Genomic DNA, 24,467 nt, shown 5'->3' with positions numbered 1-24,467 from the left:
TCTTCAAGTAAATTATATCCACAGAACTTAAATGTATACTGTTATACCATAACCGTATAATTCTCAAAAAATGAGAAGTAGTGGAAAACCAATCTGTAAAAACGTCTGTTTTATTATTTCTCTTTTTTTTCGGTGTGATTCTGAATAAGTAACAAAATAAAGTGAATATGGACTAAAAACTGTATACTAATATTTGCGTGAAAATTAACTGACAACTATATCGATACTTGGAACTTAAAAACTATTTAATTTACAGTCAGAGTAGCTCCTAACAAGAATAAGTTACGAAGTACTTTCAATGAGGGTTCTTTCATTTTCTGGCATAAATCTGTCTGTCATCATCCATGCCTGTCATCCACTGAATAACATCTTCCTTTACTTAAATCAAAATGTATTTTACTTTCTTCATGAATTGCTTCTCAGAGTCTTGTGCTCAACCCTCTAACTCCCATGAGTGATCAAGACAGAATTTCTCCTTACAAAATCACTACAATATCAACCAGATAAGAGATGAGAATAAAGAAAAATATCAATTTGAGGATAATTAGTTGATCCAATGCTAAATTCTCTAAAGTAACATCATAAGAGTTGTATGGTTGACAGCAAGGAGAATTACAAATTTGATATAATAGCTAAAGGGTTAAATAAAGGGCCATATTCACTGATAAGAATCTTGATTTTTGAGGTGAGAACAAACAATTAGTCAATGTCATCAAACACTGGAAATTAGACGGAAGCGACTCTGATGTATGGTGAGTCACAGGACGAAATTGCAAGAATCCGTAAACGGAAACGTGGCAGAAACATGTTAAACCGTTCTGGAAACACCACGGATAACCTGTGTTTCCGTTACCGGTTTCGTGACGTTTTCTCGCGTTTCCGTTGCTGCGTATACAACGGAACCGGACCACTTTTTGTGCATGTTAAAACATAAAGGAAACATTGAGTTGCATGTTTCCGCCACGTTTCAGAAATACGGAAAGATGTGATTTCGTCCTGTGAGTGAAATTGCTCATAACAAGGGTCAATATGCAAAGAGTGAAAGTAAATTATACTCGTTTTGAAGGAACTCAAGCGCGAAATAACGCAGAACATTTTCGACACAGCCAAAAATATCTCATTTACAACACAACAAATGTGTTTCTATTTTGAACAGACTCGCAAATGATTAGAAATACGTGAAAGAATATGGTGGAAAGATGTTGCACCTTAACGGGACTACCTCAACGTACGCAACAACCACCGCAGTGGACTTCGGTTACAAAAGTTTCACCATCGCCAGCTGGGCAAAACTAAAACCTCCTGCTGACCATTCATCAGTTATTGTTTGTAAAAACATCGACTCCAAGCTTCGTTTCACAGTGAAGAACAAAACAAATGAGACAGCCATAATTTCATTGGCTTAGGGGTAAGGTTTTTGGATATTTCTATTATGTGTCAGGTTTGCTATTCATGATTTAAAATTTGAAATTCGCACTCTGTACATATGGAGTAATCTTATGTACATAATTGAAATAACCACAAAGAAGATCTAGACTCTTTCATAGAAATTAACTAAGCACAGGGCTAAGAATTACAGGATATTCGACGTCTATCGATGAAAATAATAATCAGTTTAACATACCTTGAACATCTTTCGAAAATTAGCGAAAAATTACACAACTGCTAAACAACCTCTTTCGCATAAAACGTGTTTATAAAGCTTGGTTTGTGATTGGAAAGTTCAGCTGAATTTTTTGATATGATAAGGCAAAAACAATGTCTAACTTATTACATTATTTTATCTTCAGGTGTAACCCGAAACAATTTCTTAATAGAATGATCTTACAATTAGTTCAGAATCTTGTGCTATCAAGGATACGTGTAATGTTATTAAGTTTGTGACTGATTGGAGGGATATTTTGAAAGAAAAATTTGTAAGTTTTAGAGCTAGAAATGAATTAAATATTTCCAGTTCGAAGGGATTATCTCACCCAATTGTTTACATTTAACTTGTTTTATAGGAAAGTCTAGACAGGTGTTACTAAAAAACGCAGAGCTCTGGGGATGAAAATTTGCAGTTGCGTCCTCATCGTGAATATTCATTTTGTCAGGCAAGAGGTTAAATTTAGCCAGCAATCTGTCACATTAGACAATCGTTTGAAAATTATTATGCTTGACATGAACTTACAAATTGTGTAAGGAATAACTAATTAGGAAAAATTTTACCCGCGGCCAGCACAGTATGTCTACCTTTTGTGTTTCACAAAACGGCACACAAGTTATTACTTTGTTAAATTCTTTGGCGTTATTTCTGCATGCCAATAGATATTTTTTTTATGCCTATCTTTGTATCGGGCCCAAAATAGTGCATAAAGCACATTTATTAACGAGCAGATGATTTCAGGTGTGAAGGAAGCAATATTAACGCGCAAACAGAGAGGTGTGGTGATCATTAGTGCCTTTTGTTAAGACTGGAAATAATAGTAGCATCATCTGCATAAAAACCAAATTATTCTTACCATTTTTCACTTCACGCCCAACAATGAGTGGACCAGCTAGAATTTCTTGAGAAAGACAGACGTCCATATCGGTTAAGCCAAAGTCGCATTGTTAGATTAACTAAAGTTACAAGAATTCTCCCATCGCACTGGTATCTGTTAACGTCGCCGTCTATTTACCAGATGAAACACCTCTGGACTGGCTTAAAAACATAAGTTCAGAGAGAAAATGTAATAGACTCTACGCGAAATAGGAAAGGTTAGTGGAGGAGTACTTATGTTAAACTTCCAAATTTGTGATTTGTTAAGAAGTTCCTCATTCTTCGGAAATAACGGTGAAAGCAAGAGGGCTACTCGAATCGTTCAAAACGCTGCCGAACTCATAAAATGAAACCATCATACAAGACTGAGACCGATTGTGAAAGCAAACGAAATATCTCATTCAGAATTTGGCTCTTCGCCATCATCAGTTATTTCTAAACTTTCCTTCAGGTCGTAAGCAGCTGCTTTTTCACTCTTATCTTGTTTTTCGCCTCATTTTCATGGAATTTGTCGGGTGTTGAATTTGGCTTAAGTTGTTGTTATATTACAAAGTGGGTCTTAACTATGCATATGCTAGCCAAATTTGATGTAAACTTGCCCACATGTCGTTAGATGTTTCTGTTAACTATTTGATACTTTGCGCACAAAAACAGCACGTAACTTTAACAAAACAACACAGATTTTATGCAGTTTAATTATTCTAGTTTTCAAAAATTTCTATGATCAGTATCCAGTGCTATAGTACCTCCAAAAACAATATCAGTTGCATGCGGCTAAATGCGATTGCTCGGTAAATAAATTCAATATAACTTGAATGTATGGACGTACGCCAATAAATATGGAGAAAAGACCAGTTTTTCATGCGCTTCTCCGAATTTGTATTCTTTTGTTTGAACTGCAATTTGTAAACAAAGATAATCTTACTAGGTTATCCAAAATACGGGTTTAAATTTCAGAATGAAGTGGCTCAGCTTATTTTGGTTACCTCTCGTTGCTGGATGCAAAATTGCAAACTTCACCAAAGAAGATGGAATGGCTCTAAAGAATCACGTGATAGAAACTGTCACGGTATTTCAACTGGTAGCTTGTCACTGGCAATGTGTGGACTCTCCTCTGTGTTTCTCTGTGAACATCAGAAAGCTACCCAATGGGTGGGTCACGTGTGAGCTGAACAATTCCAGCAAAACCGCTGACCCACAAGATTTGCAACCGAGCATCGGAAGCCAGTACCATCAACTGACGGTAAGCAGGGAGAACCCAGTTCTTCAGTCATGTCAATATCAACAATCTTTTTGTTTGCAATACATACATTATGGAAAAAGAATCTACGATTTTGTTAAGACAGGTTGCATGTTTTATCTACAAAGTTATATGTTTTCGCTAAAAGTATTTAAAAATATATCCTTACCTTCAAAATAGGCCAGACTTCCATTCCTTGCTGTATTTGAGTGTCTTTCCAAGTTAATTAAACTTAAGCTCCTCAGGGTGATTCACATGTAACTCCTCCGTACAAAATCCATACACTATCCAGCAAAAAGGTAATGAGAATGCCCAAATTTATCAAGTAGAAGTTGTTTTCTTACTCTAGCACTAAATTCTCCCAACTAATTTGCAAGGAAATTTGTAGCAGCTAGAGGGGAGAATAAACAATCAGATTTTGGGAGATGAAGGGTTAAATGCAACACAAGCCATTCAGAATGACACATTATCACAGATTCTTTATCACTGCTACCTATAGAATCATTTTAATCTCTCACCCCATAATTGAATGTTCCATGACTCAAAATGAATTGAATCAGTTTTATTGTGTTTATTGTAGGAAACTTCGCACTGCACCTTGGAAGAATGTACCTACAAAGACGGTAATTTCTTATATATGAACTATCGAAAGTCCTCATCTTCACTTACTAAAATTTCTTGAATTATCTCTCAGCCCTACCTGATGGTTGGCTTATGGTGGGGTCAAAACGCATCAAGTTGTTTCACGAAAGAAAAACTTGGGGACAGGCAAAAAAGTTCTGTAATTCAATTGGTGGAGAGCTGGTGTCAATCATACGCGCGTACGAAAATGATATTGTCGCTAATTTAATCGGTCAAGTCGACACGAGTGCAGCAGGTAAAAAATTTTAACTTCTTGGGAAATTTGCTTCCATTGAGTGTCAGTGTTGTGAAACAAAAACCATGATAATAACAACAGCCAATCAAGGAAAGAATAATTTTACTGGGAGCCAATGGGCACTCAAAGTAAAGACGAGTAAACGGCTTGAAGCGCGGAAAAATGCCAGTGGCCATTGGTCGATTGGTATTAGTTTTGAATCTGATTGGTTTAGGGGATCGTGCAAGTTTTCTAAACCAAACGCGAAACGAACTGAAGCAAAGCATTGTACTCTAATCACTCTCGACATTCAATTGAAGATTTCTCTAATAATAACTTGACGATTGTTGTGTGTTGATCAAACGTGTCAAAGAGACTGAGCCTTCATGAAAACTGATTTCAGTTTCAATTAGGAAGCTGTATAAAGGGTACCGGTTTTGTCATGACTCTAATATCTAAACGCAAGATGGTTTCAGCTATAGTTCTTTGATTTTATTTTCACCCTTGGGGGAAAAAAACTCTTGTTCCACCTTTCCTCTCCTAATCAATGATAATCATCTTACCCTTTAATTCACATGATGTTATTTCTCCCCTCTAGCTGGTACACAATTCATTGCAAATGAGTCAAGAGAATTTAGTGTAAACTCAAGATAACAACTTTTATCTGATAAGTAGAAGTATTCACATGACCCGGAGAAATTGCATGTTAATCACTTCTGGGAGTTAATAAGTTAAATATTGTTGAATTCAATATTGTTCACACAAATCGTATCATGCAATTCAAGGTGAAAAGCCTTATCACATCATAGCACGCTGGCTTTTGGATGGAACCGACAATGACGTCAGGTGAGACGTGAAAAAAGCAAAGCATTCCCCTGTCTTCTCATTTCATCAATATTACATAACTAAGTGGAATTAACTGCTCTAATTTCTAACCGATTTTGATGACCGATCATTTTGTATCAGAAATTATAAAGTTCTTTTAAAACAATTCTCTCTGCTATATTATATCACTGTTTCAGTATATAATAAAACAACTATTTACCTCAGTGTTAGTGGCTAACGGGGGATATTTACCTTGACTTTGGTTATTGTTAAATATACAAAGAGTATTCATTGAGGTTGTTGAAGTTGTCACAATAAGTACTTTTTTTATGTTTTCAAAGCCTCCTCAATGGAGCAAGATACGAAGAGAATGATGAGGAAAAGTCGTTGTACTTGAACGGAGCGAGTGCCCATGCTACGACCCCAGCGGTTAACTTTGACGAGACTAGTTTTACCATGGCCAGCTGGGTGAGACTTCGAACGCCTGTCAATGATCCGTCACCTATTTATAGCGACTGGAGAAGTGACATCAGCTTCCTTTTCATTGCATCCGAAGGGAACGCTCAAAAGCTACGCTTTGGAGGTTTTAATCAAAAGGGGAAATGGAAACCATGGCTTGCAGGGGGGTGAGGATGGAGAAGGAATAATTAAAAGTTAAAAAAATGGCTGAGGCTCCAAAAGCCTGTTTTGTCTAAATCCAATTTGCACAAAATATGAATATTCACTCTAATGAATCCCAAGTTACATTGTCGAACTGAATGTGTAGTTCTCTATTTGTTTACCGTTTCATGTTTTGGTGGTCTGATTCTGAACCCCGACGATGATTCAAGTATGAAATAAAACCTACCAATAACTTGAGCTCTTAAGTCAATGTAGGTTATGGATCGAACTTTTTTTATCACCTGGGGAGGGGGGGGGGAGGTGTCAGAGGTCACTGATCCCCTCTCATCAGTAGTCAATTTCCTAAAGTCTCCTTTTTGAATTCTGTATGAAACGACTGATCCCCCCTCTGTTCCCTCTGAAAACCATGTGATCCACCAAATCCCCTAAACCACCCCCCTCCCAGGCTATAAAACTGATCCCTTACACTAACCAATTGCATCATACTGTAGGTCTTCACCGACTGACCAATGGTTTCATGCCGCAGCGGTCTGGGACCGACAAACAAGCGAGGTTCTCCTATTTCTAAACAGTCAAAAGATCGGAACTGAGCAGGTACCGAATGACACATTCCTTGCGGAAACTTCCCATACGACTTATGACATCGGACTGAAGAGGGACAAAGGGGACCGTCTCAGAGGAAATTTAAAAAATCTGACGATTATCGGCAGAGCTCTTAATGCGGAAGAGATTGCCAATATTTCAGGTGAATGGAAAGACACTTTTTGTTCTCTTCGACTTATTCAACACGAGTTTACGAAAAAAAAAACAAAAATAACAAATTAAGAAAACAGAACCTTCTCTTGCGTCAAAAAGTTTCAGCCTTTCACTTTAAGAGTTAGAGGTGGTGGGCTGATTAGCATAGCCCTGGATATAAACAAGGGATCTGAGTTCGAGACATTCCGGATCGGAGTCAGTGTTGTGTTCTCTAGCGAGATACTTCACTCTGACAGTCTCTCTCTCTTTCAACCTGAGAGCACAGATGGATACCTATGAAACTTTAGGGAAATTGGAAAAGCTTTGAGGGCTTACTGCTTGATGTTATGAAAACCCAACTTAGATCTTGAAAAAGCAATTCTTGACCGTTACATACAAACATACAACTTAGAACAACTTAGGTTTTTTTTCCTCACTATAATGTAAATCGTTATCTATCATAATAGATCCTAAGTTTGAAATAATTGATGGTGTTTGGATCGGCGGAAATGACATCACCACAGAGGGGACTTTCCTTTGGCCCAGTGGTACTCACGTAACATACACCAACTGGGCTGTCAGTCAACCAGATAACAGCTATGGTTACCAGGACTGTGTCGCGATGATAATTTCTAAAGGGACCTGGGACGACACAAGCTGCGGGAGGCGACTTCCGTTTATTTGTGAAAAACAAGCCTAACATTTATCAAGTCTCAATTCTCTTAGAATATAAGCTCGGAGTTGTCGCATCGTTTGATTGAGAAATGCCCAAAAGTTAAAATTCTCGATTCAAAACAGCAAAGTTTTTTAGAAAGATTTTGCTTTTGCTTGAGCTCCATTCACACCTGCAAATAACTTTCAGTTAAATCGATTTTAACCTTATGAAAATCAGAAAAGAGAGCTGAAAACTGAGTTTTCCATTGGTTTCAAGTTCTCACTGACTACTTTTTAATATTTGCACTTAACGTTTCTGATTTATGCATAGTGCCAATAACTAGTATGGATATTTGTAAGTGGCAGTTATGAATAACCGTCAACTAGGATGCAGCTGTTACACGTAATGAAATTATAATGTAACGTAATTGGAAAATGCATGATTTAAAATCTGACCCAAAATAATAATCAAGACAGTAAGCGAATAATCAGGAATGAAATAACTATAATTTCATTCTTGCTTTCTCTTCAAGTAAATTGTATCCACAGAACTTAAATGTATACTGTTATACCATAACCGTATAATTCTCAAAAAATGAGAAGTAGTGGAAAACCAATCTGTAAAAACGTCTGTTTTATTATTTCTCTTTTTTTTCGGTGTGATTCTGAATAAGTAACAAAATAAAGTGAATATGGACTAAAAACTGTATACTAATATTTGCGTGAAAATTAACTGACAACTATATCGATACTTGGAACTTAAAAACTATTTAATTTACAGTCAGAGTAGCTCCTAACAAGAATAAGTTACGAAGTACTTTCAATGAGGGTTCTTTCATTTTCTGGCATAAATCTGTCTGTCATCATCCATGCCTGTCATCCACTGAATAACATCTTCCTTTACTTAAATCAAAATGTATTTTACTTTCTTCATGAATTGCTTCTCAGAGTCTTGTGCTCAACCCTCTAACTCCCATGAGTGACCAAGACAGAATTTCTCCTTACAAAATCACTACAATATCAACCAGATAAGAGATGAGAATAAAGAAAAATATCAATTTGAGGATAATTAGTTGATCCAATGCTAAATTCTCTAAAGTAACATCATAAGAGTTGTATGGTTGACAGCAAGGAGAATTACAAATTTGATATAATAGCTAAAGGGTTAAATAAAGGGCCATATTCACTGATAAGAATCTTGATTTTTGAGGTGAGAACAAACAATTAGTCAATGTCATCAAACACTGGAAATTAGACGGAAGCGACTCTGATGTATGGTGAGTCACAGGACGAAATTGCAAGAATCCGTAAACGGAAACGTGGCAGAAACATGTTAAACCGTTCTGGAAACACCACGGATAACCTGTGTTTCCGTTACCGGTTTCGTGACGTTTTCTCGCGTTTCCGTTGCTGCGTATACAACGGAACCGGACCACTTTTTGTGCATGTTAAAACATAAAGGAAACATTGAGTTGCATGTTTCCGCCACGTTTCAGAAATACGGAAAGATGTGATTTCGTCCTGTGAGTGAAATTGCTCATAACAAGGGTCAATATGCAAAGAGTGAAAGTAAATTATACTCGTTTTGAAGGAACTCAAGCGCGAAATAACGCAGAACATTTTCGACACAGCCAAAAATATCTCATTTACAACACAACAAATGTGTTTCTATTTTGAACAGACTCGCAAATGATTAGAAATACGTGAAAGAATATGGTGGAAAGATGTTGCACCTTAACGGGACTACCTCAACGTACGCAACAACCACCGCAGTGGACTTCGGTTACAAAAGTTTCACCATCGCCAGCTGGGCAAAACTAAAACCTCCTGCTGACCATTCATCAGTTATTGTTTGTAAAAACATCGACTCCAAGCTTCGTTTCACAGTGAAGAACAAAACAAATGAGACAGCCATAATTTCATTGGCTTAGGGGTAAGGTTTTTGGATATTTCTATTATGTGTCAGGTTTGCTATTCATGATTTAAAATTTGAAATTCGCACTCTGTACATATGGAGTAATCTTATGTACATAATTGAAATAACCACAAAGAAGATCTAGACTCTTTCATAGAAATTAACTAAGCACAGGGCTAAGAATTACAGGATATTCGACGTCTATCGATGAAAATAATAATCAGTTTAACATACCTTGAACATCTTTCGAAAATTAGCGAAAAATTACACAACTGCTAAACAACCTCTTTCGCATAAAACGTGTTTATAAAGCTTGGTTTGTGATTGGAAAGTTCAGCTGAATTTTTTGATATGATAAGGCAAAAACAATGTCTAACTTATTACATTATTTTATCTTCAGGTGTAACCCGAAACAATTTCTTAATAGAATGATCTTACAATTAGTTCAGAATCTTGTGCTATCAAGGATACGTGTAATGTTATTAAGTTTGTGACTGATTGGAGGGATATTTTGAAAGAAAAATTTGTAAGTTTTAGAGCTAGAAATGAATTAAATATTTCCAGTTCGAAGGGATTATCTCACCCAATTGTTTACATTTAACTTGTTTTATAAGAAAGTCTAGACAGGTGTTACTAAAAAACGCAGAGCTCTGGGGATGAAAATTTGCAGTTGCGTCCTCATCGTGAATATTCATTTTGTCAGGCAAGAGGTTAAATTTAGCCAGCAATCTGTCACATTAGACAATCGTTTGAAAATTATTATGCTTGACATGAACTTACAAATTGTGTAAGGAATAACTAATTAGGAAAAATTTTACCCGCGGCCAGCACAGTATGTCTACCTTTTGTGTTTCACAAAACGGCACACAAGTTATTACTTTGTTAAATTCTTTGGCGTTATTTCTGCATGCCAATAGATATTTTTTTATGCCTATCTTTGTATCGGGCCCAAAATAGTGCATAAAGCACATTTATTAACGAGCAGATGATTTCAGGTGTGAAGGAAGCAATATTAACGCGCAAACAGAGAGGTGTGGTGATCATTAGTGCCTTTTGTTAAGACTGGAAATAATAGTAGCATCATCTGCATAAAAACCAAATTATTCTTACCATTTTTCACTTCACGCCCAACAATGAGTGGACCAGCTAGAATTTCTTGAGAAAGACAGACGTCCATATCGGTTTAGCCAAAGTCGCATTGTTAGATTAACTAAAGTTACAAGAATTCTCCCATCGCACTGGTATCTGTTAACGTCGCCGTCTATTTACCAGATGAAACACCTCTGGACTGGCTTAAAAACATAAGTTCAGAGAGAAAATGTAATAGACTCTACGCGAAATAGGAAAGGTTAGTGGAGGAGTACTTATGTTAAACTTCCAAATTTGTGATTTGTTAAGAAGTTTCTCATTCTTCGGAAATAACGGTGAAAGCAAGAGGGCTACTCGAATCGTTCAAAACGCTGCCGAACTCATGAAATGAAACCATCATACAAGACTGAGACCGATTGTGAAAGCAAACGAAATATCTCATTCAGAATTTGGCTCTTCGCCATCATCAGTTATTTCTAAACTTTCCTTCAGGTCGTAAGCAGCTGCTTTTTCACTCTTATCTTGTTTTTCGCCTCATTTTCATGGAATTTGTCGGGTGTTGAATTTGGCTTAAGTTGTTGTTATATTACAAAGTGGGTCTTAACTATGCTAGCCAAATTTGACGTAAACTTGCCCACATGTCGTTAGATGTTTCTGTTAACTATTTGATACTTTGCGCACAAAAACAGCACGTAACTTTAACAAAACAACACAGATTTTATGCAGTTTAATTATTCTAGTTTTCAAAAATTTCTATGATCAGTATCCAGTGCTATAGTACCTCCAAAAACAATATCAGTTGCATGCGGCTAAATGCGATTGCTCGGTAAATAAATTCAATATAACTTGAATGTATGGACGTACGCTAATAAATATGGAGAAAAGACCAGTTTTTCATGCGCATAGAGTCATGATGTGATTCATGTCACATAGAGCCTGCTTTTAAGTGAAGGTGCGTCTTTCAATTTTTATCAGCACCACTTCCGTAACGCTCTATTGGACATGCTTTTTAAAACAAATAACAGGTGGAATAAATCTTGCATCTGTTTTTTCAGGCCAAGTACTCTGAAGATGAACTTCAGTGATTTTTTTGCCTGGATAGCTTTTAACTGCTCCGTAGTTTCCCGTTATTGTTCCAGTGCCGCCTTTATAATACTGTACTCTTTTCTATTTAGTCTTCGTTGCGACTAATATCCGTCAACAGAGACAGATATGTTAAGTGCTGTTTTGAAGTAACCCAGAACTGTTTAGTTTTGCTTAACTGTGCTGTGTGATTGGCGTGCAAACGTCGCGTCATGCTCTTACCTATGAGTTTTGATGTTTTACACAATCTGAAAACGCTCCGTACAACAAGCTCGATCTCACAAGTCTCTTCTAGTGTATAGCTTACCCCTTTCGTGGCCTTCAATTCGATACTCAAACCATTCCCCGGCAACATTTAAACTGTTTTTGATGTCGTCTGCTTTGTACAAAATGGAAAAATCTCCATTTAATGTCGGCCTATTCGGATTTCTCTGTTTGATGTTATCAGCTGTCCACGTGTTTGTGTGGCTTGTGACCAAAAGTGTCCAGCCGCCACCGTCATGTGTCATATCGCAGTATGTCTTCACCGGCCCCTTTCCGTCCGGATTGATTGTGTACACTCCGTCTGGGAACTGGACGCCAGTTTGCTTTCCCAGAGACAAAAGATGATGACAAGAATGTGCCACTGTAGAAATGAAAAGAATACTCACAGGGTTATCGAACGTGTCCCCTATTTAGACTGTGTCTTTAAATATGGTAACAGATATAAATTTTTGTCATTCGGCACGAAAATTGGTGTCCTCTGAATGAAGTTGTCCCCTAATGGTAGATTCCTAAAGATCAGTTCCTCCGTTCTTTTCCCCAAACTACTTTTGACTATATAGTTTACTTAATAATTTCCCTCCAATCGCCATTTTGGTAACCCTCGACAAAAGTTCAAATGTTCAAGAAGCTTTCCATATAACTGGTCCTGATCAACTGTTCAGTTAGCAGATAGCGACATTTTACGAGATTATTATCAAAGGAACTTTTTCGCCGAACATTGCTGATTATGGCTGTTGAAGTACGCTAGGGAACATGTGAATCTTGATTGGCCTCGCCCTCCCCGTGTGACTGAATGATGAAGATAGGGTGCAAAATTGCGAGGGGTCTTGGTCTGACGCTCAAGTCCTGGTGGAGGACTCAGATTGTGAGTGATCAAAAGAATCAATCTTGTTTCGTGGTACACTACCTGGACAATTGTCGGTGTTACAGGAAGATTTTTCTGTCCTTTTTCTACCACAGTCTCTTCCTCCATGTGCTGGGGCTGGGCTGTCACAGAAGCGATACCTTGTCTTCATTCCTCCTCCACAAACTTTTGAACATGGGCTCCATTTAGACCATGCACCCCAGCGGCCATGGCGCACTTGTTTCGCTAAAGTACATTTAAAATACCTTCATTTTAGTTTGGCTGCTTTCAAAAAGGTTATTTTAAGTGTCAGTAGATACTATGATGTGAATGTTACGAACGGTTCAAAGTTAAATGTATTTTCAACCCTAAAATTTTTGTCGAGAGAAGTGAAAAATTGAGCACCACATGTTACTTGACAGTGTATTACCTGTTGTGCAGGCCGTATCCGGATCTAAATTTCCCAGACAGTGACATTTTCCCTTATTCGTGCATATCTGACGAAAAAAAAATATGCTTTTAACATATTTAGAGAAGCAATCGATGTTATATTTTTCATATCAATTACTGGAAATATCGGTGAACGTTTTGTTTTACAGTGAATATATCTTACCTGACGCAAGGCTCTGGTAGAATTTGGACATTATTGAAAGTTGAAATTGTTGCAGTTCTGCGAGAGTATACAACCATTTGTACGAGATAACCTGAGCTACTGTCCTTGAACGATAGATATAGGAATTATCTCACGATATATCAGATCAGATGGACTAAGATCAGAATAGAACAATTATTTAACCAATGCTATCCCTTTATCTTCTATGTTTGCCCAAGTTCGTGTCGCATGTCTTTCAACCAATCACAGTTGAAGTATGGAATATCGCGTCCTTACCCCTTTGCCCGCGCATTCCTTGCCATCACCTGCTCTTGGACACGTCGTTGAAATCAGTCGACCAACATGGGTGCATCGATTTTTAACACAAATCTGCGGTAGAAGCAAAGTAATATTAATTAAAATAGATTCAATTTCGTGTTTAACTAATAATGCCTAAAATTGTAAAAAAATCTTAACTCCAATACAGCACTCATTAATGCCTCCTAGCCTATCTTTGTATTCTTGAGGTCACTCGATGGGTCAGTCAAAAACATGTATTACCTTGTTGTTACCACACACTGTTCCATCTTTGACCATTCCATCAAACTCCTTCCCGTTTCCTCCCTTACGAATAGCCGCCCTGCAATTAAACAAATTGAGCCGAAAAGTAAAATGTATGATTTGGAATATTTTCTTGGGAAAAGAAACTCTGTTGATAGCACCCATGCAATAATTTTTCTATGGTTGTTTCACCTGCATTTCTCTCCTGTGGGCAGAACTTTTAATTCATAGTAACTCCCATAATCCACCACTGGCCGATCTCTTGGCGAAGAGCACTGCAGCTGACCACATACAGCATGCCTGTAGATTCGCAAAAAGAAGGTTGGTTTCGATGATGTTTATAAATCTCACCACTACTACCTTTTCCTCGTCTTTTTGAAAGGCACCACGGACCGTTGCCTTATGTTGTCTCTATAGTATGGTGCTTTCACTCAATTTAGAGCCTAACCTGATGGAATAAGCAAGCACTGTTATCTACTCACTCTCTTGCACAAGGAAGATTTGTCTGCCCACTGCAAGTTCCAAAGCCTTGCGCCTCAATATTTAGTTTTTCATAACAGGCGCGGGGAGCACTTGAAGCACCTGTTAAAACAAATGCATGCAGTAAGAAATAAATTATGGGCATCAATCACAATATGAAACATTCATTCACAAAGTAATATGCAATATTATTTCTTTCAATCAATGGCACGCTCGTACCTGCTCCCCAAAGAGCTCGGCATTGAAAATCCGCTGATGCTGCACATTTTCCATGATAACAAAATGACTGCAAAAGAATGTGATAAAACGTTTCCTCTACTTTTCATTTTCACCACAAACTAAAATGCAGGGTCTTTATGACTGAGAGGAATTAACTTAATTCATCGATTAAACCCCTTAAACAAACAGCGGGGAAAAACTGCCAATTTGGAAATAACTGACGAAGCCATGAATTAGAAGTTCCGGAGTCAACGTGTGATCGAGCTGACAAGTAACTTTGCTCAATTAAATAGCACTACTGTGACATACCGATGCTTCTATTTGTTTCTTCTATCCATAAAATTTGACTAAGGAAAATTTATAATCCTTAGAGTGGACCACATGATAGTTTGATGCGGCTCGAAAAATATCTGGATCACTCAGGGGACCTTCTCGATTGAGTGTTGAATGTTAAGATGAAACCTATCACAGAGCGGATTGTGTGTATTACATACTTTTTTTTAGTTTTGTTTGTTTTATTTTGTCGGCTCTGTGGAAACTCTATATTACATCCCTATCTCACGCGAATTAATATGCAAAAAAAAAACAATATGAGCACGAAGGTACCTTTCCCCTCCCTGCACATAAGCTTCCGTCTTTGACATAGTCATCTAGAGGACACTAAGAACATGACAAGTCAATTAATTTTATTGAAAACAAAATTGAGGTGTCGCGAACCTCTTTTCATGATGTCTTTCTAAAACTTACCCAAGTCAACCGAAAGACCCATTCTGACCCTAAAACTGTTGATACTTGAATCTGAACTTCTAATTTCTTTCATTTTCAAGGTATTGGCAAGTTTCGCTCTATTGTAATTTTGCCCGCTACAAATTCGCCCCATTCTCAACGCGTTCACCCCTTCAATTACGACAAGTGCGCACCCAAACATGGTGTTCCCTCGCTATTACTGTGGAGCAAATGCCTCTTCTCTCCCCATGTTGCACTACAGCTACCTAAAGTATTAATGCACCATTAGACCTAGTAGGTTGATTTTTATTCGCAATTTCAGACGCAGGGTGAGCGATCTTTAGGTGTACACACCTGAGCAGACTTTCCGGAACAAACTTCTACCACATCACAGACTCCTATCCTTTTGCGGCACAGCGTTCCAAGTGGGGAAAACTTGGTGAGAGGATAAAAAAAGGGGCCATTTAGAACATGTAAGACATGTAACATGTAATCCTTTCTCGAACAATTTGCATTTTCTTCAGCCTCGAGTTTTTGAATTTAAGAGAACCTACGAATGTTTTTGGTTAACTTAAATACAACACACTAATTTAAGTACTTTTGATGTTGACGCTCCGATTTAATATCGTCTTGATATCGTTTGATATCGTCTTCTCGGATAGGACGTGAAACCGTAGGCCCCGTCTCCTGCAGGGTTGGGGTAGGAGACGTTAATTTCCCACGCACGATCTTACTGTGTGGTGGATGTCCTCCCCTGGGGTGGGATGGGTGGAAGAGACACTAATTGTAAAGCGCCTTTGATCATCCATAAAATGTTAAAGGGCGCTATATAAGTAAATAAATTATTATTATTATTAAATTATTATTATAACAATTGATCATTTACGTATAAGTTCTTCGTTTCAGGCATTATCTTGTGCTACTTCTTCCTGTAACAGTGGGCTAATAGCAATGAAAGTCAATGACCCCAGTTTATCTCTTACTTGACACTTCCGGCAACATTTGTTCTGCGCGTCACTACATTGGGAGGATTTCTTCAAGCGGCAGTCATTTGGCTGACAGCAGGGATCTCGTACCCTACATTCCTGTAGAATAAGGGGAGAGTGAAAAAGTCAGATGTTATTACGGCGCTCTTTTTACCCCGCATTCCAATCGACCCGATAGAATCACGATAAAGGTATCTGATATGTTGCTCTTCTGATTTATTTTCTCAAACTAGCGTAGATCTCGACAAAGGGCCAAAGCAATGCTTCATTTGGTCTTTCAACCTTTCTCTCCCGAGATCTCATTTATAATTCTCTTTAATGTCTACTATGCAATTCTTATGACGTTAGTTTGGAGAATTTGGTATTGGATCGACTAGTAATCTCCTAATTGATATTTTCTTATTCCCGTCACTTCTCTGCTTGATTTTGTATTGGTATTGCAAGGAGAAATTATATCTTGGTCACTCATGGTAGTTAAATGGTTAAGCAATTTTTATTACTCTCGAGAGTACATTCTTCAGTTTTTCATCCTAAATCAAGTTCTTTGGGAGCTACTCGTATTTTTTCACTGTTTACCTCTGGTGTACCACAATCACATTGCTCTCCAGGCTCTGGAATACCATTACCGCATCTAGAGTTCTCTGCCTGTAATGCAAAGACATTATTGGCTATTAGATAGTTACGTCATCAGTGTTAAGTTGTTCAATACGTTGCACCACATGAGAACCTTTTTTGGAAGATTGTAAAGACAGCTGTCATCAATCTTTGTCATGTTAAGCAAGTTACAGTCAGAGAAACCAGGAACTCGGGTCCTGTACGATAAAATAAAGAAAGAAGACTAATTAACTGTTTCAGAGGAAAAAGAATGAAATCAAACAGATTAGAAGAAGCTGAATTTGAGTCATCGAATGAACAATCGTGGAGACTTACTTGAAGGAACCCATAACGCATCCACGAGGTGAAAGGCACTTACAAGACCAAACTTAAATAACGAAAAAAGAAATACTGGTAAATCTATCGTCTGAGGAAACTGCAAAACCCACACTGGCACAACTTAGAGACCTGACATTATTCATCGCCTGAGGGGGAGGGGGGTTCGGAGAATTTTGGTGTTGTCACAATAAATTTACCTGATACCCCTTAAGGCTCTCTAGGATTCTAATTATCCCCCCTCATTTCAGTCAATTCTCTATAGTTCCCCACCCCCCCCTTTATACTTTATTAGCGACGACTAACCCTTTCTCTGTTCTCCCCAAACCTTTTTCCCTCATGTGATAAAATATGACTGAGTATCTGCGCTGTCTCGATTTGTAAATGTAGCATTGTTGAAGAGGCAACTACTGTACACAAAAATATTCACATACTGTTATCGTGGTCAAAGTTAAAGTTGTGTCCAAGTTCATGAGATAATGCTAACCAAGGACCAAGGGAACCCCAGTAATTCCACTGCAAAAAGAATAACGACATAACAACCTGTAAGGATTGAGCAAAGTAACGAAGATGCTTCCTTCCAGAAGAGACATTTTTCTTGTTCCGAAGAACGCGCGAACAGTACGGTGAAAACAATGGATAGTCCACGCTTGCGCATTCGCCAGCTAAACGTCGTTCAGTAAAAGTCTCTTGAGGTTTTTGTAAACGCCCAAAGTATTTTCATAGCGAGAAAAATTTGTATATAGTTACAGGTGCAGTGTTCTAAGCCACTTAGTGATTGAAAGAAAAAGGTGTGCAGCTTTGCATTTGGTCAAGCTGAGAAAAAGGACTTACGCCTGTGTTCGCTTACAAGGAAGAAGTCCTGATAGAATGATTATGTAAGCGATTATGCCTTATGACTACAGGCTTACCGCATCAACGCCCAGCGATCGTCTGGTACAAATCTCTCCTCTGTACGCCATTCCACCATAATCGTCCCACATTACGCCCCTGTTTAGAATAGTGGAACAAGATATTTAAATATTCCGTAACGTGATTACGGGTCCCTGATTTTAAACACTTTTACAACAAAGTTGTTGTGTGATTTACATGTATCTTTGGTGATGAGAATATGGGGTCATTCCGCAAAAGGATTAATTAACATCGATCACAGGCATGAAAATGCTTTGTTCTCTGGTACAGTTTTCTTCTGGTAATGTCTACTCTCTAACTGGGCCCTTAGAATAAGAAGAGTTGTAAAGTCAGACTTCAGTAGTAGAGTAAAAAATGTTATCATTCGTCTTGTGCAAGACTTGTAAACTCGACTCTTCTCTAAACAACCATTCACAATTTAAGTTCTCTCTGTTTATCTCTGTCAGTCTATCAGTCTGCCTTTTTGTCTATCCGTTTACTCTCACCTGTGATCAAGTACCTCAAAAAAGCCTTCTAATACTTTATAAACTTATCTGTCAGATTGACGAGCTAAATCTTAGCACGTTTCATTCGGCCTCGTGGGTTCAGTACCTCAACAGGTGTATACTGTCGTAGGTGACTCCGGCTTCTCTGCTGGAGTGATGACTCCCGAAGTTTCTTAAATCATCGCCGGCTCTCTTAACAAAAGGGACGTGATCCTCGTCTGTCCAGATTTCGAGCGCTGATAAAACAACTCGAATGTTGATCTTTCGATAAATCTGTAACAATGATGTGAAGAAGCAATAAATCTGTGCTTAAAAGTTGTACAAGCTTCATAGATATCATGATGAATTTTTTCAACACAAAAATTTTATAGATCATTCTGCCCGTTGAACGTCTGACTTCCGTCAATGGAGCCTCGAACTTCTTGAAAAGAGTCAATGACATTATAACCAACTCCTTTGATCAATTTACCGTGTCGACAGCATTTACTAGTGTAAAAACTCTTCGTTTCACGTCGTTAATGTCTTGCTTGTATTTCTTGTACTGCAACAACAACAAAAAAAGAAATATGACATCTTACTCTGATCGCATAAACATTGATAACTTTTTTCCTACGACAGATCATGTGGGTAAAAGGAAATGAAAGTTCTAGTAATTTTTAAAATAAAATTTACTTTGACAAAATTGTGGTATTTAAACCACAAAACGCTTACCACAGCATTGTCAACAATGATCATTAACTCCGTATAGCGAGTTTTCGTTGTTGTCAAGTACTTCTTATACACTGACTCTTCAGCTTCCCGTTTAATCTGAAAATAATCATAAATCTTCTGTAGAAGGTAACATATATTGTCCCTTCTTTAGGTAAGAAAATCAGTCCGCTAATCCTAGTATAGTTTTCTTTATATAGTCACTGAAAGGTCGTCAGATATCAATTTAAGACGTTTCATTTAAGGCAGCGGAGCACGCATTGTTCCTGATATGATTCATTGCAATTCACTTTTCAGTTCCATTTATTTTATATAACATTAACTTGTGAATAGTTTGGCCCTGTTCTGAGCCCCTTTTAAATATCTCTCTCAAATGATCAGTCGAATATCAAAGGATTGCAAAATATATATAAAAGGTAATATGCGCATATCCTGCCTTCTTATCCCAATCCACCACACTCTAAGCTGATCAGCCATAGCATGTATAGCGTTGTTTTAAAGCTAGAAAGTGGAATAATGAAAAAGACCAGATTTTTAAAACTACCGCACGTAATATGATAAACTCATAGTATTGTTCTATTGATTTACCCTAAATTTTGTTAATGAATTGCTCAGTCCATCTGCTGTGGTATTCCCATTCAAACTGGTTCCTTCAAAAATCAACGTGGATGTCTCACTATATTATTCTATAATAATACGAAACACAACTCCACTTAAATGAATCCGATAGCTTCATCCTAGCGGTATTCAGAGAGGATAGTCTCATAACTAGACCTTCCACGGACAAGCGGTGTCAAGGTCCCTACATTTTAGTTACAGTTAAACGGTAGGATCTGGGTACGAGATTACAGAGAGGATAGCAAACCCTTAGGACGCGTACAAGGATAGCAAACCCTGAGGACGTCACAAAAAAGAAGTAATGCGGGACCGTGATTATTTTAGTGCTAAGTTGGTTTTTACCCCCTTTCTGGTTTGACACAAATAAATAGTAACAATCCATAAAATTGAAAAAACCTGTATGCTCCTAAATTCTAATAAGACATTCCTGTAGGCCCCTGTTGTTTAAAAGCCAGAAATCCTGACCATGCCCATGAAATGTCTTGAATAATATGATTATCCCAATTGTGTGCATTCACTAAGCCTTCATTGAAGAGGGGGCACAAATTCGGTGGCGATAAGCTTGGAGCTTTGTAAAGGTGCCAACGTACCACATAGAAATATTTTCTTCTTTCCGTCTTTCGTCTTGAATATCTTGTGCGCTCCTTCTCCCTGTAATATTGCGATGGAAGGATGAAAAGATTATTTTTAATAACAAAATCCTAGGCTAACTGTTTCCACGTTATAAAATTCTTCGCAAACCTTTTCTGGGTATGGTTCTATGTACATTCTACTCTCCTCGTCTTCAATCAAGCCACTGAAAAAGGGAAAACGTGGTTAATATTGCATCCCTTGAGGAACGTGAACAATCACAAAAGAACTAACGAACAAATCGTCAATGAAATTTTTGAAAGTTGTACTGTTATGTGCGTTTTGGAAGCATATGAAATTTTCGTGCACATAGACAAATTACGCCACATGATAAAGAGTCACCTTAATCCATGACAAGTATCAAGGATGACCGTTGACTGCGCCTCATGACCTTTCAGGTGACCTTGATATTGGCAGTTAGGCGGTGCCTCCTGACATTAAAGCAAGAAACGTGGATAGTAATATCAGACTGCAGCTTAACTTGTTTAACCCAAAAGACCCACACAAGTAGTAAGATATTGCCTTTCCTCCCTTCTGATTGGCCCTCGTTAGCAAAATGCGATGAATAAGAGCTGGTAAGGGTAATTTCTGTTTGGTGTGTTACCTTTCTATGAACCAACTGGCCGTTTTCTTTAAAATAACGAAGAGTAAACTGTGGTGAAGAAACTATCCTGGTGGAGAACAAAAACATAATTTATCATAAAAGTGGACCTATTCGGGAAAACATCATTGCACAATCACTTATCATACCAATGGTGTAAATCGTTATTCTTTGACCCTAAAGAGTGATTGGCTTCTAGTCTCTCATCACAGTATCATGCACCCTTGAATCAAATGTAAAAGTCATGGAGATAATGGAAATAATCACCAATTTAAGAAGCTCCTGATTGTCAAACAAATTCTCCTTGTTATTGCCACAGGAAATGTAAAAGGATAAGAATGGAGAATATAAATACTAACGTCATGGCGTTAAGGGTTGAAAGCTGTAATAAATGCTGTAATATCAGCAATAAGGGAGTGTTATGGTCAATCGTGAAAGACCGACCACGCTCAGTTCACGTGGGGCTTACTTAGCCAACCAGCGCCATGTGAAGTTACAGTCTCCTCGGCACTTACTTGTTAAGATGAACTTCCACCACAACATCTTTACCGAAAGCTCTCAGCTTAAATGTCGCCTCCTCGTCATGGCCATTCTGTCACGAATTCAAAGTAGTATGACTCACATCAATTTTTTTATAATCATTGTTCTCAAAGAGGAACAGTTGGCGTCCCAGCCAGTTGGTATCTCTTAGTATCTCTTCACCGAAATATGAAAAAATTTCAGTCATGGGAAACTGCACTCAAAAGTACTTCGTGGCAACGGAAGGAGTATTAGATATGGCAATTGGAGAGCACATATCTGATTGGAAAAGTCTCTTATAATGACTGAAAGAACTAAACACTGAACAGGGTAAGCAAGGCATATGACTCTAATTGGCAGATTGAACCGGCTATATTTTTGGAGTAGCATCTGGCTGGGGGTTTGTGTACAGCAGGGTTGTAAACTCTCCTTTTTGCGCACGCGCGCGCACCTAACCCCCTTTGGGAAGTCGTGCGACGCTTTTCTCATTACGTGACATCCCAAATAACGCCTGTGAAGGAGACTAACGCTTACTGTAATACGAAAAAAAGGCGTCAAAACATAACTTTAGAGGCAGAGATAACAGAGACTTGTAAAATAATACTTTATTGCAAATTGAGCACGTTTATAGTTCTCACTGATACTAAAGGATCAAATACCTTTGATCCTGTGGAAAGATCTCTCTTTGTGCGACCCTTGTTGATTCTTTCAGGAAACACAATATCGAAATTGTCATCGATATTGTCTCTCATTGACTCGCTATGCCATGCTGAGAGGAAAAAAATCCATTATGTTGAGAATTTTGGTAATTTCTGATGGCTTCATCAGAAAATTGAAACTAAAAAAATACCTTCGTGCGCCGAGTATGAGTACCCTGTGCTTCCGGTCCAAAACAAAACCAAAATAGGGAGCCATATGTTCATTCCTAACCGATACAAAAAAAAAAGGAATGACTATACATAGATAAATGCAATACTCAAAAGATAAAAATAGGGAAATTCATTGGTAAGGAAGTATAAATGTTCTCCGGCTGGAGATGTGAATTGTTTAATGCATCACCAAAATTCTTCGCACTCAGATAAAGAGATGTGTGATGTCAGTTATAAACCCATTTTATCAAGACGACCACTTTGCTTAAGTTTGGAATTGATAAGGTTTCTTGCCATCGATGTAGGGTTGTACTGGGTTGTCATCTAAGGGAAATTAAACAACGAGCTGACTTTTAGGCTTTGCGTGCAATGACCAGTCATTATACAGAGCATTCACAACAAATTGTTAATAACCTTTTCATGTCATTTCATGCGTCTAGTAATTGACAGAAATGGGTCTGCGTAGCACGAAAGAAAATATTAACCTTTTAGGGTTTGTAAATATCTTTTCGCCACAAGGAAATGCGATCTAGAAGCGAAACACTTCGGAAAGTGCGTGCCTTAGAACTACTTGAGTCCTAGAACTTTGTAACAAACCTGACCGAGGTGAAATGAAGAAACGTACAACTATTTTTCGAAGCATGATTAGAAAACAAGGCTCTGTTTCCAGACTTCAACATACCTCTTAGCTCCATAATTCAGTCATCAAAGTAAACTCGTCAAAAAATTGAAGAGACCTTAAGCAGCCATATGTTGGCTGGAACGCCAAGCACTGATAAGGTCTTGGTTGTGTTAGGCCAAAAAAACCCTTTAATTGACAAACCGATACCCGGCAGCAGTAGGAGGTGTATACGTACTATTGCGTGGCGTATTACTCACCAAAGAAGAACTGTCAGCTGGAGGATATCAGTTTCCCCTGTTCACGCCTTCTGTACATATCACAAGTAACTGATAGGGATCTCATCGGTCATTCTTCAGTTGTTCGTTTTTCTTTCTCTTTCGGTAGCTTGGTGTATTTTCACGTGTCGTGCAGGCTTGTGATACTGCAATGTTAGGTTTCCTCTCTTTTTCTCGTATAGAAAGGCCGTCTTTCTACCTGAGGCTACATGTGGGATCAACGGAAAAACCCTGGGTTCTAGTCTATTTCCCTTTAGGGTAGAACCTTGTTATTTTTCTTATTTTTTTATTTTATTTTTTTTGTGTGTGTGTGTGTGTGTCTGAACACGTAAAGAAAACGATATAAAGCTTCTGCCCGCCAAGAAAAATAAACATTGCCTTCTCGGCGCAAATTCATGCTGAGACTTGCTGTGACAAACAATTAAATATTTCTCCAGGTGCCTTGTAAAGAAATTTAATTACGATGCTTGCTCGCTCCACTAACATCTTGGCTGCTTTTAATTTGAACTTATGTTGAATCTTACTAATCAGTATGCTTAAGAATCGCCTGACCATAGCACTATGCCTCTCTCGTGATCATTATTTTGATGAGCATGATAGCGCAGTACAAAATGATTTCTCATATATCCACGACAAATTCATGCTCAGGTTTATATGTAAAATGGCTCAAGATCGTGTCACGTTACATAGTTTACACATTTGGTATTTAAATAATGTTCCTTGGTATGGTTTAGTTAGACTTAAAATTTATAATGAATAATCTAGATAGGTAGCTTTAGACAAATTCAGAAGAAACTTAATTTGAACCAAAGATACATCTGAATGAGTTTATTGGTACATTCTTGCATCGTGGTGGCCAGCTGTTAATTTGCGCCATCCAGGAGGTCCTTAAAGGGACAATTTGATTTAGCTTTTCAGACGATGTCATGGCTGCAACGCCTGAGGCAATTGTAGAAGTTATTGAGAGGGTTTACTTATTGATTCACTCTTTCCAAATTAGTATATTCAACTGTGATCTATTTGAAAAGGACTGGATTGTTAGACTGTTACAACACTTGTGCCATTGAGTTTTTAAAGCGACGGTAAA

The 24,467-nt window shown here is 37.9% G+C and overlaps 2 protein-coding genes across 7 annotated transcripts; one reads left to right on the top strand and one right to left on the bottom strand.

The window, feature by feature from the left end:
• Positions 1-94: 94 nt before the first annotated feature.
• Positions 95-23,620, bottom strand: LOC149036980 (zinc metalloproteinase-disintegrin-like NaMP). Of its 6 annotated transcripts, XR_016181309.1 has the most exons (30): positions 23,166-23,352; positions 22,465-22,539; positions 22,274-22,383; positions 21,611-21,687; positions 21,099-21,165; positions 20,837-20,925; positions 20,606-20,660; positions 20,455-20,515; positions 19,835-19,896; positions 19,250-19,345; positions 19,008-19,079; positions 18,645-18,811; positions 18,053-18,131; positions 17,576-17,657; positions 17,142-17,193; positions 16,939-17,023; positions 16,788-16,856; positions 16,209-16,310; positions 15,580-15,660; positions 15,106-15,159; positions 14,500-14,566; positions 14,283-14,382; positions 13,993-14,100; positions 13,801-13,879; positions 13,537-13,629; positions 13,078-13,144; positions 12,711-12,893; positions 11,847-12,164; positions 10,478-10,659; positions 8,072-8,464 (listed from the first exon to the last, which is right to left on the bottom strand). XR_016181309.1 is itself a non-coding variant. In XM_089188172.1 (29 exons), the coding sequence occupies exons 1-29, from the start codon at positions 23,176-23,178 to the stop codon at positions 477-479; spliced, it is 2,574 nt and encodes an 857-aa protein (XP_089044298.1). In that variant the 5' UTR covers positions 23,179-23,352; the 3' UTR covers positions 95-476. The 6 variants fall into 6 exon arrangements, 5 of the variants coding, with proteins under 5 accessions (XP_089044298.1, XP_089044296.1, XP_089044294.1 ...); XM_089188172.1 differs by lacking the exons at positions 8,072-8,464; positions 10,478-10,659 and adding an exon at positions 95-487; XM_089188170.1 differs by lacking the exon at positions 10,478-10,659.
• LOC113669471 (uncharacterized) lies at positions 2,518-7,921 on the top strand. The gene is made up of 8 exons (XM_089188174.1): positions 2,518-2,739; positions 3,479-3,764; positions 4,342-4,384; positions 4,456-4,638; positions 5,403-5,463; positions 5,784-6,068; positions 6,555-6,808; positions 7,266-7,921. Exons 2-8 carry the CDS (start codon positions 3,480-3,482, stop codon positions 7,496-7,498), a joined length of 1,344 nt encoding a protein of 447 aa, XP_089044300.1. The 5' UTR covers positions 2,518-2,739; position 3,479; the 3' UTR covers positions 7,499-7,921.
• Positions 23,621-24,467: the final 847 nt, after the last annotated feature.

The sequence above is a fragment of the Pocillopora damicornis genome, chromosome 11 (assembly GCF_964200805.1).
Source record: "Pocillopora damicornis chromosome 11, jaPocDami1.2, whole genome shotgun sequence".
Classification (NCBI taxonomy): domain Eukaryota; kingdom Metazoa; phylum Cnidaria; class Anthozoa; order Scleractinia; family Pocilloporidae; genus Pocillopora; species Pocillopora damicornis.
This window is presented reverse-complemented; position numbering and strand designations above follow the sequence as displayed.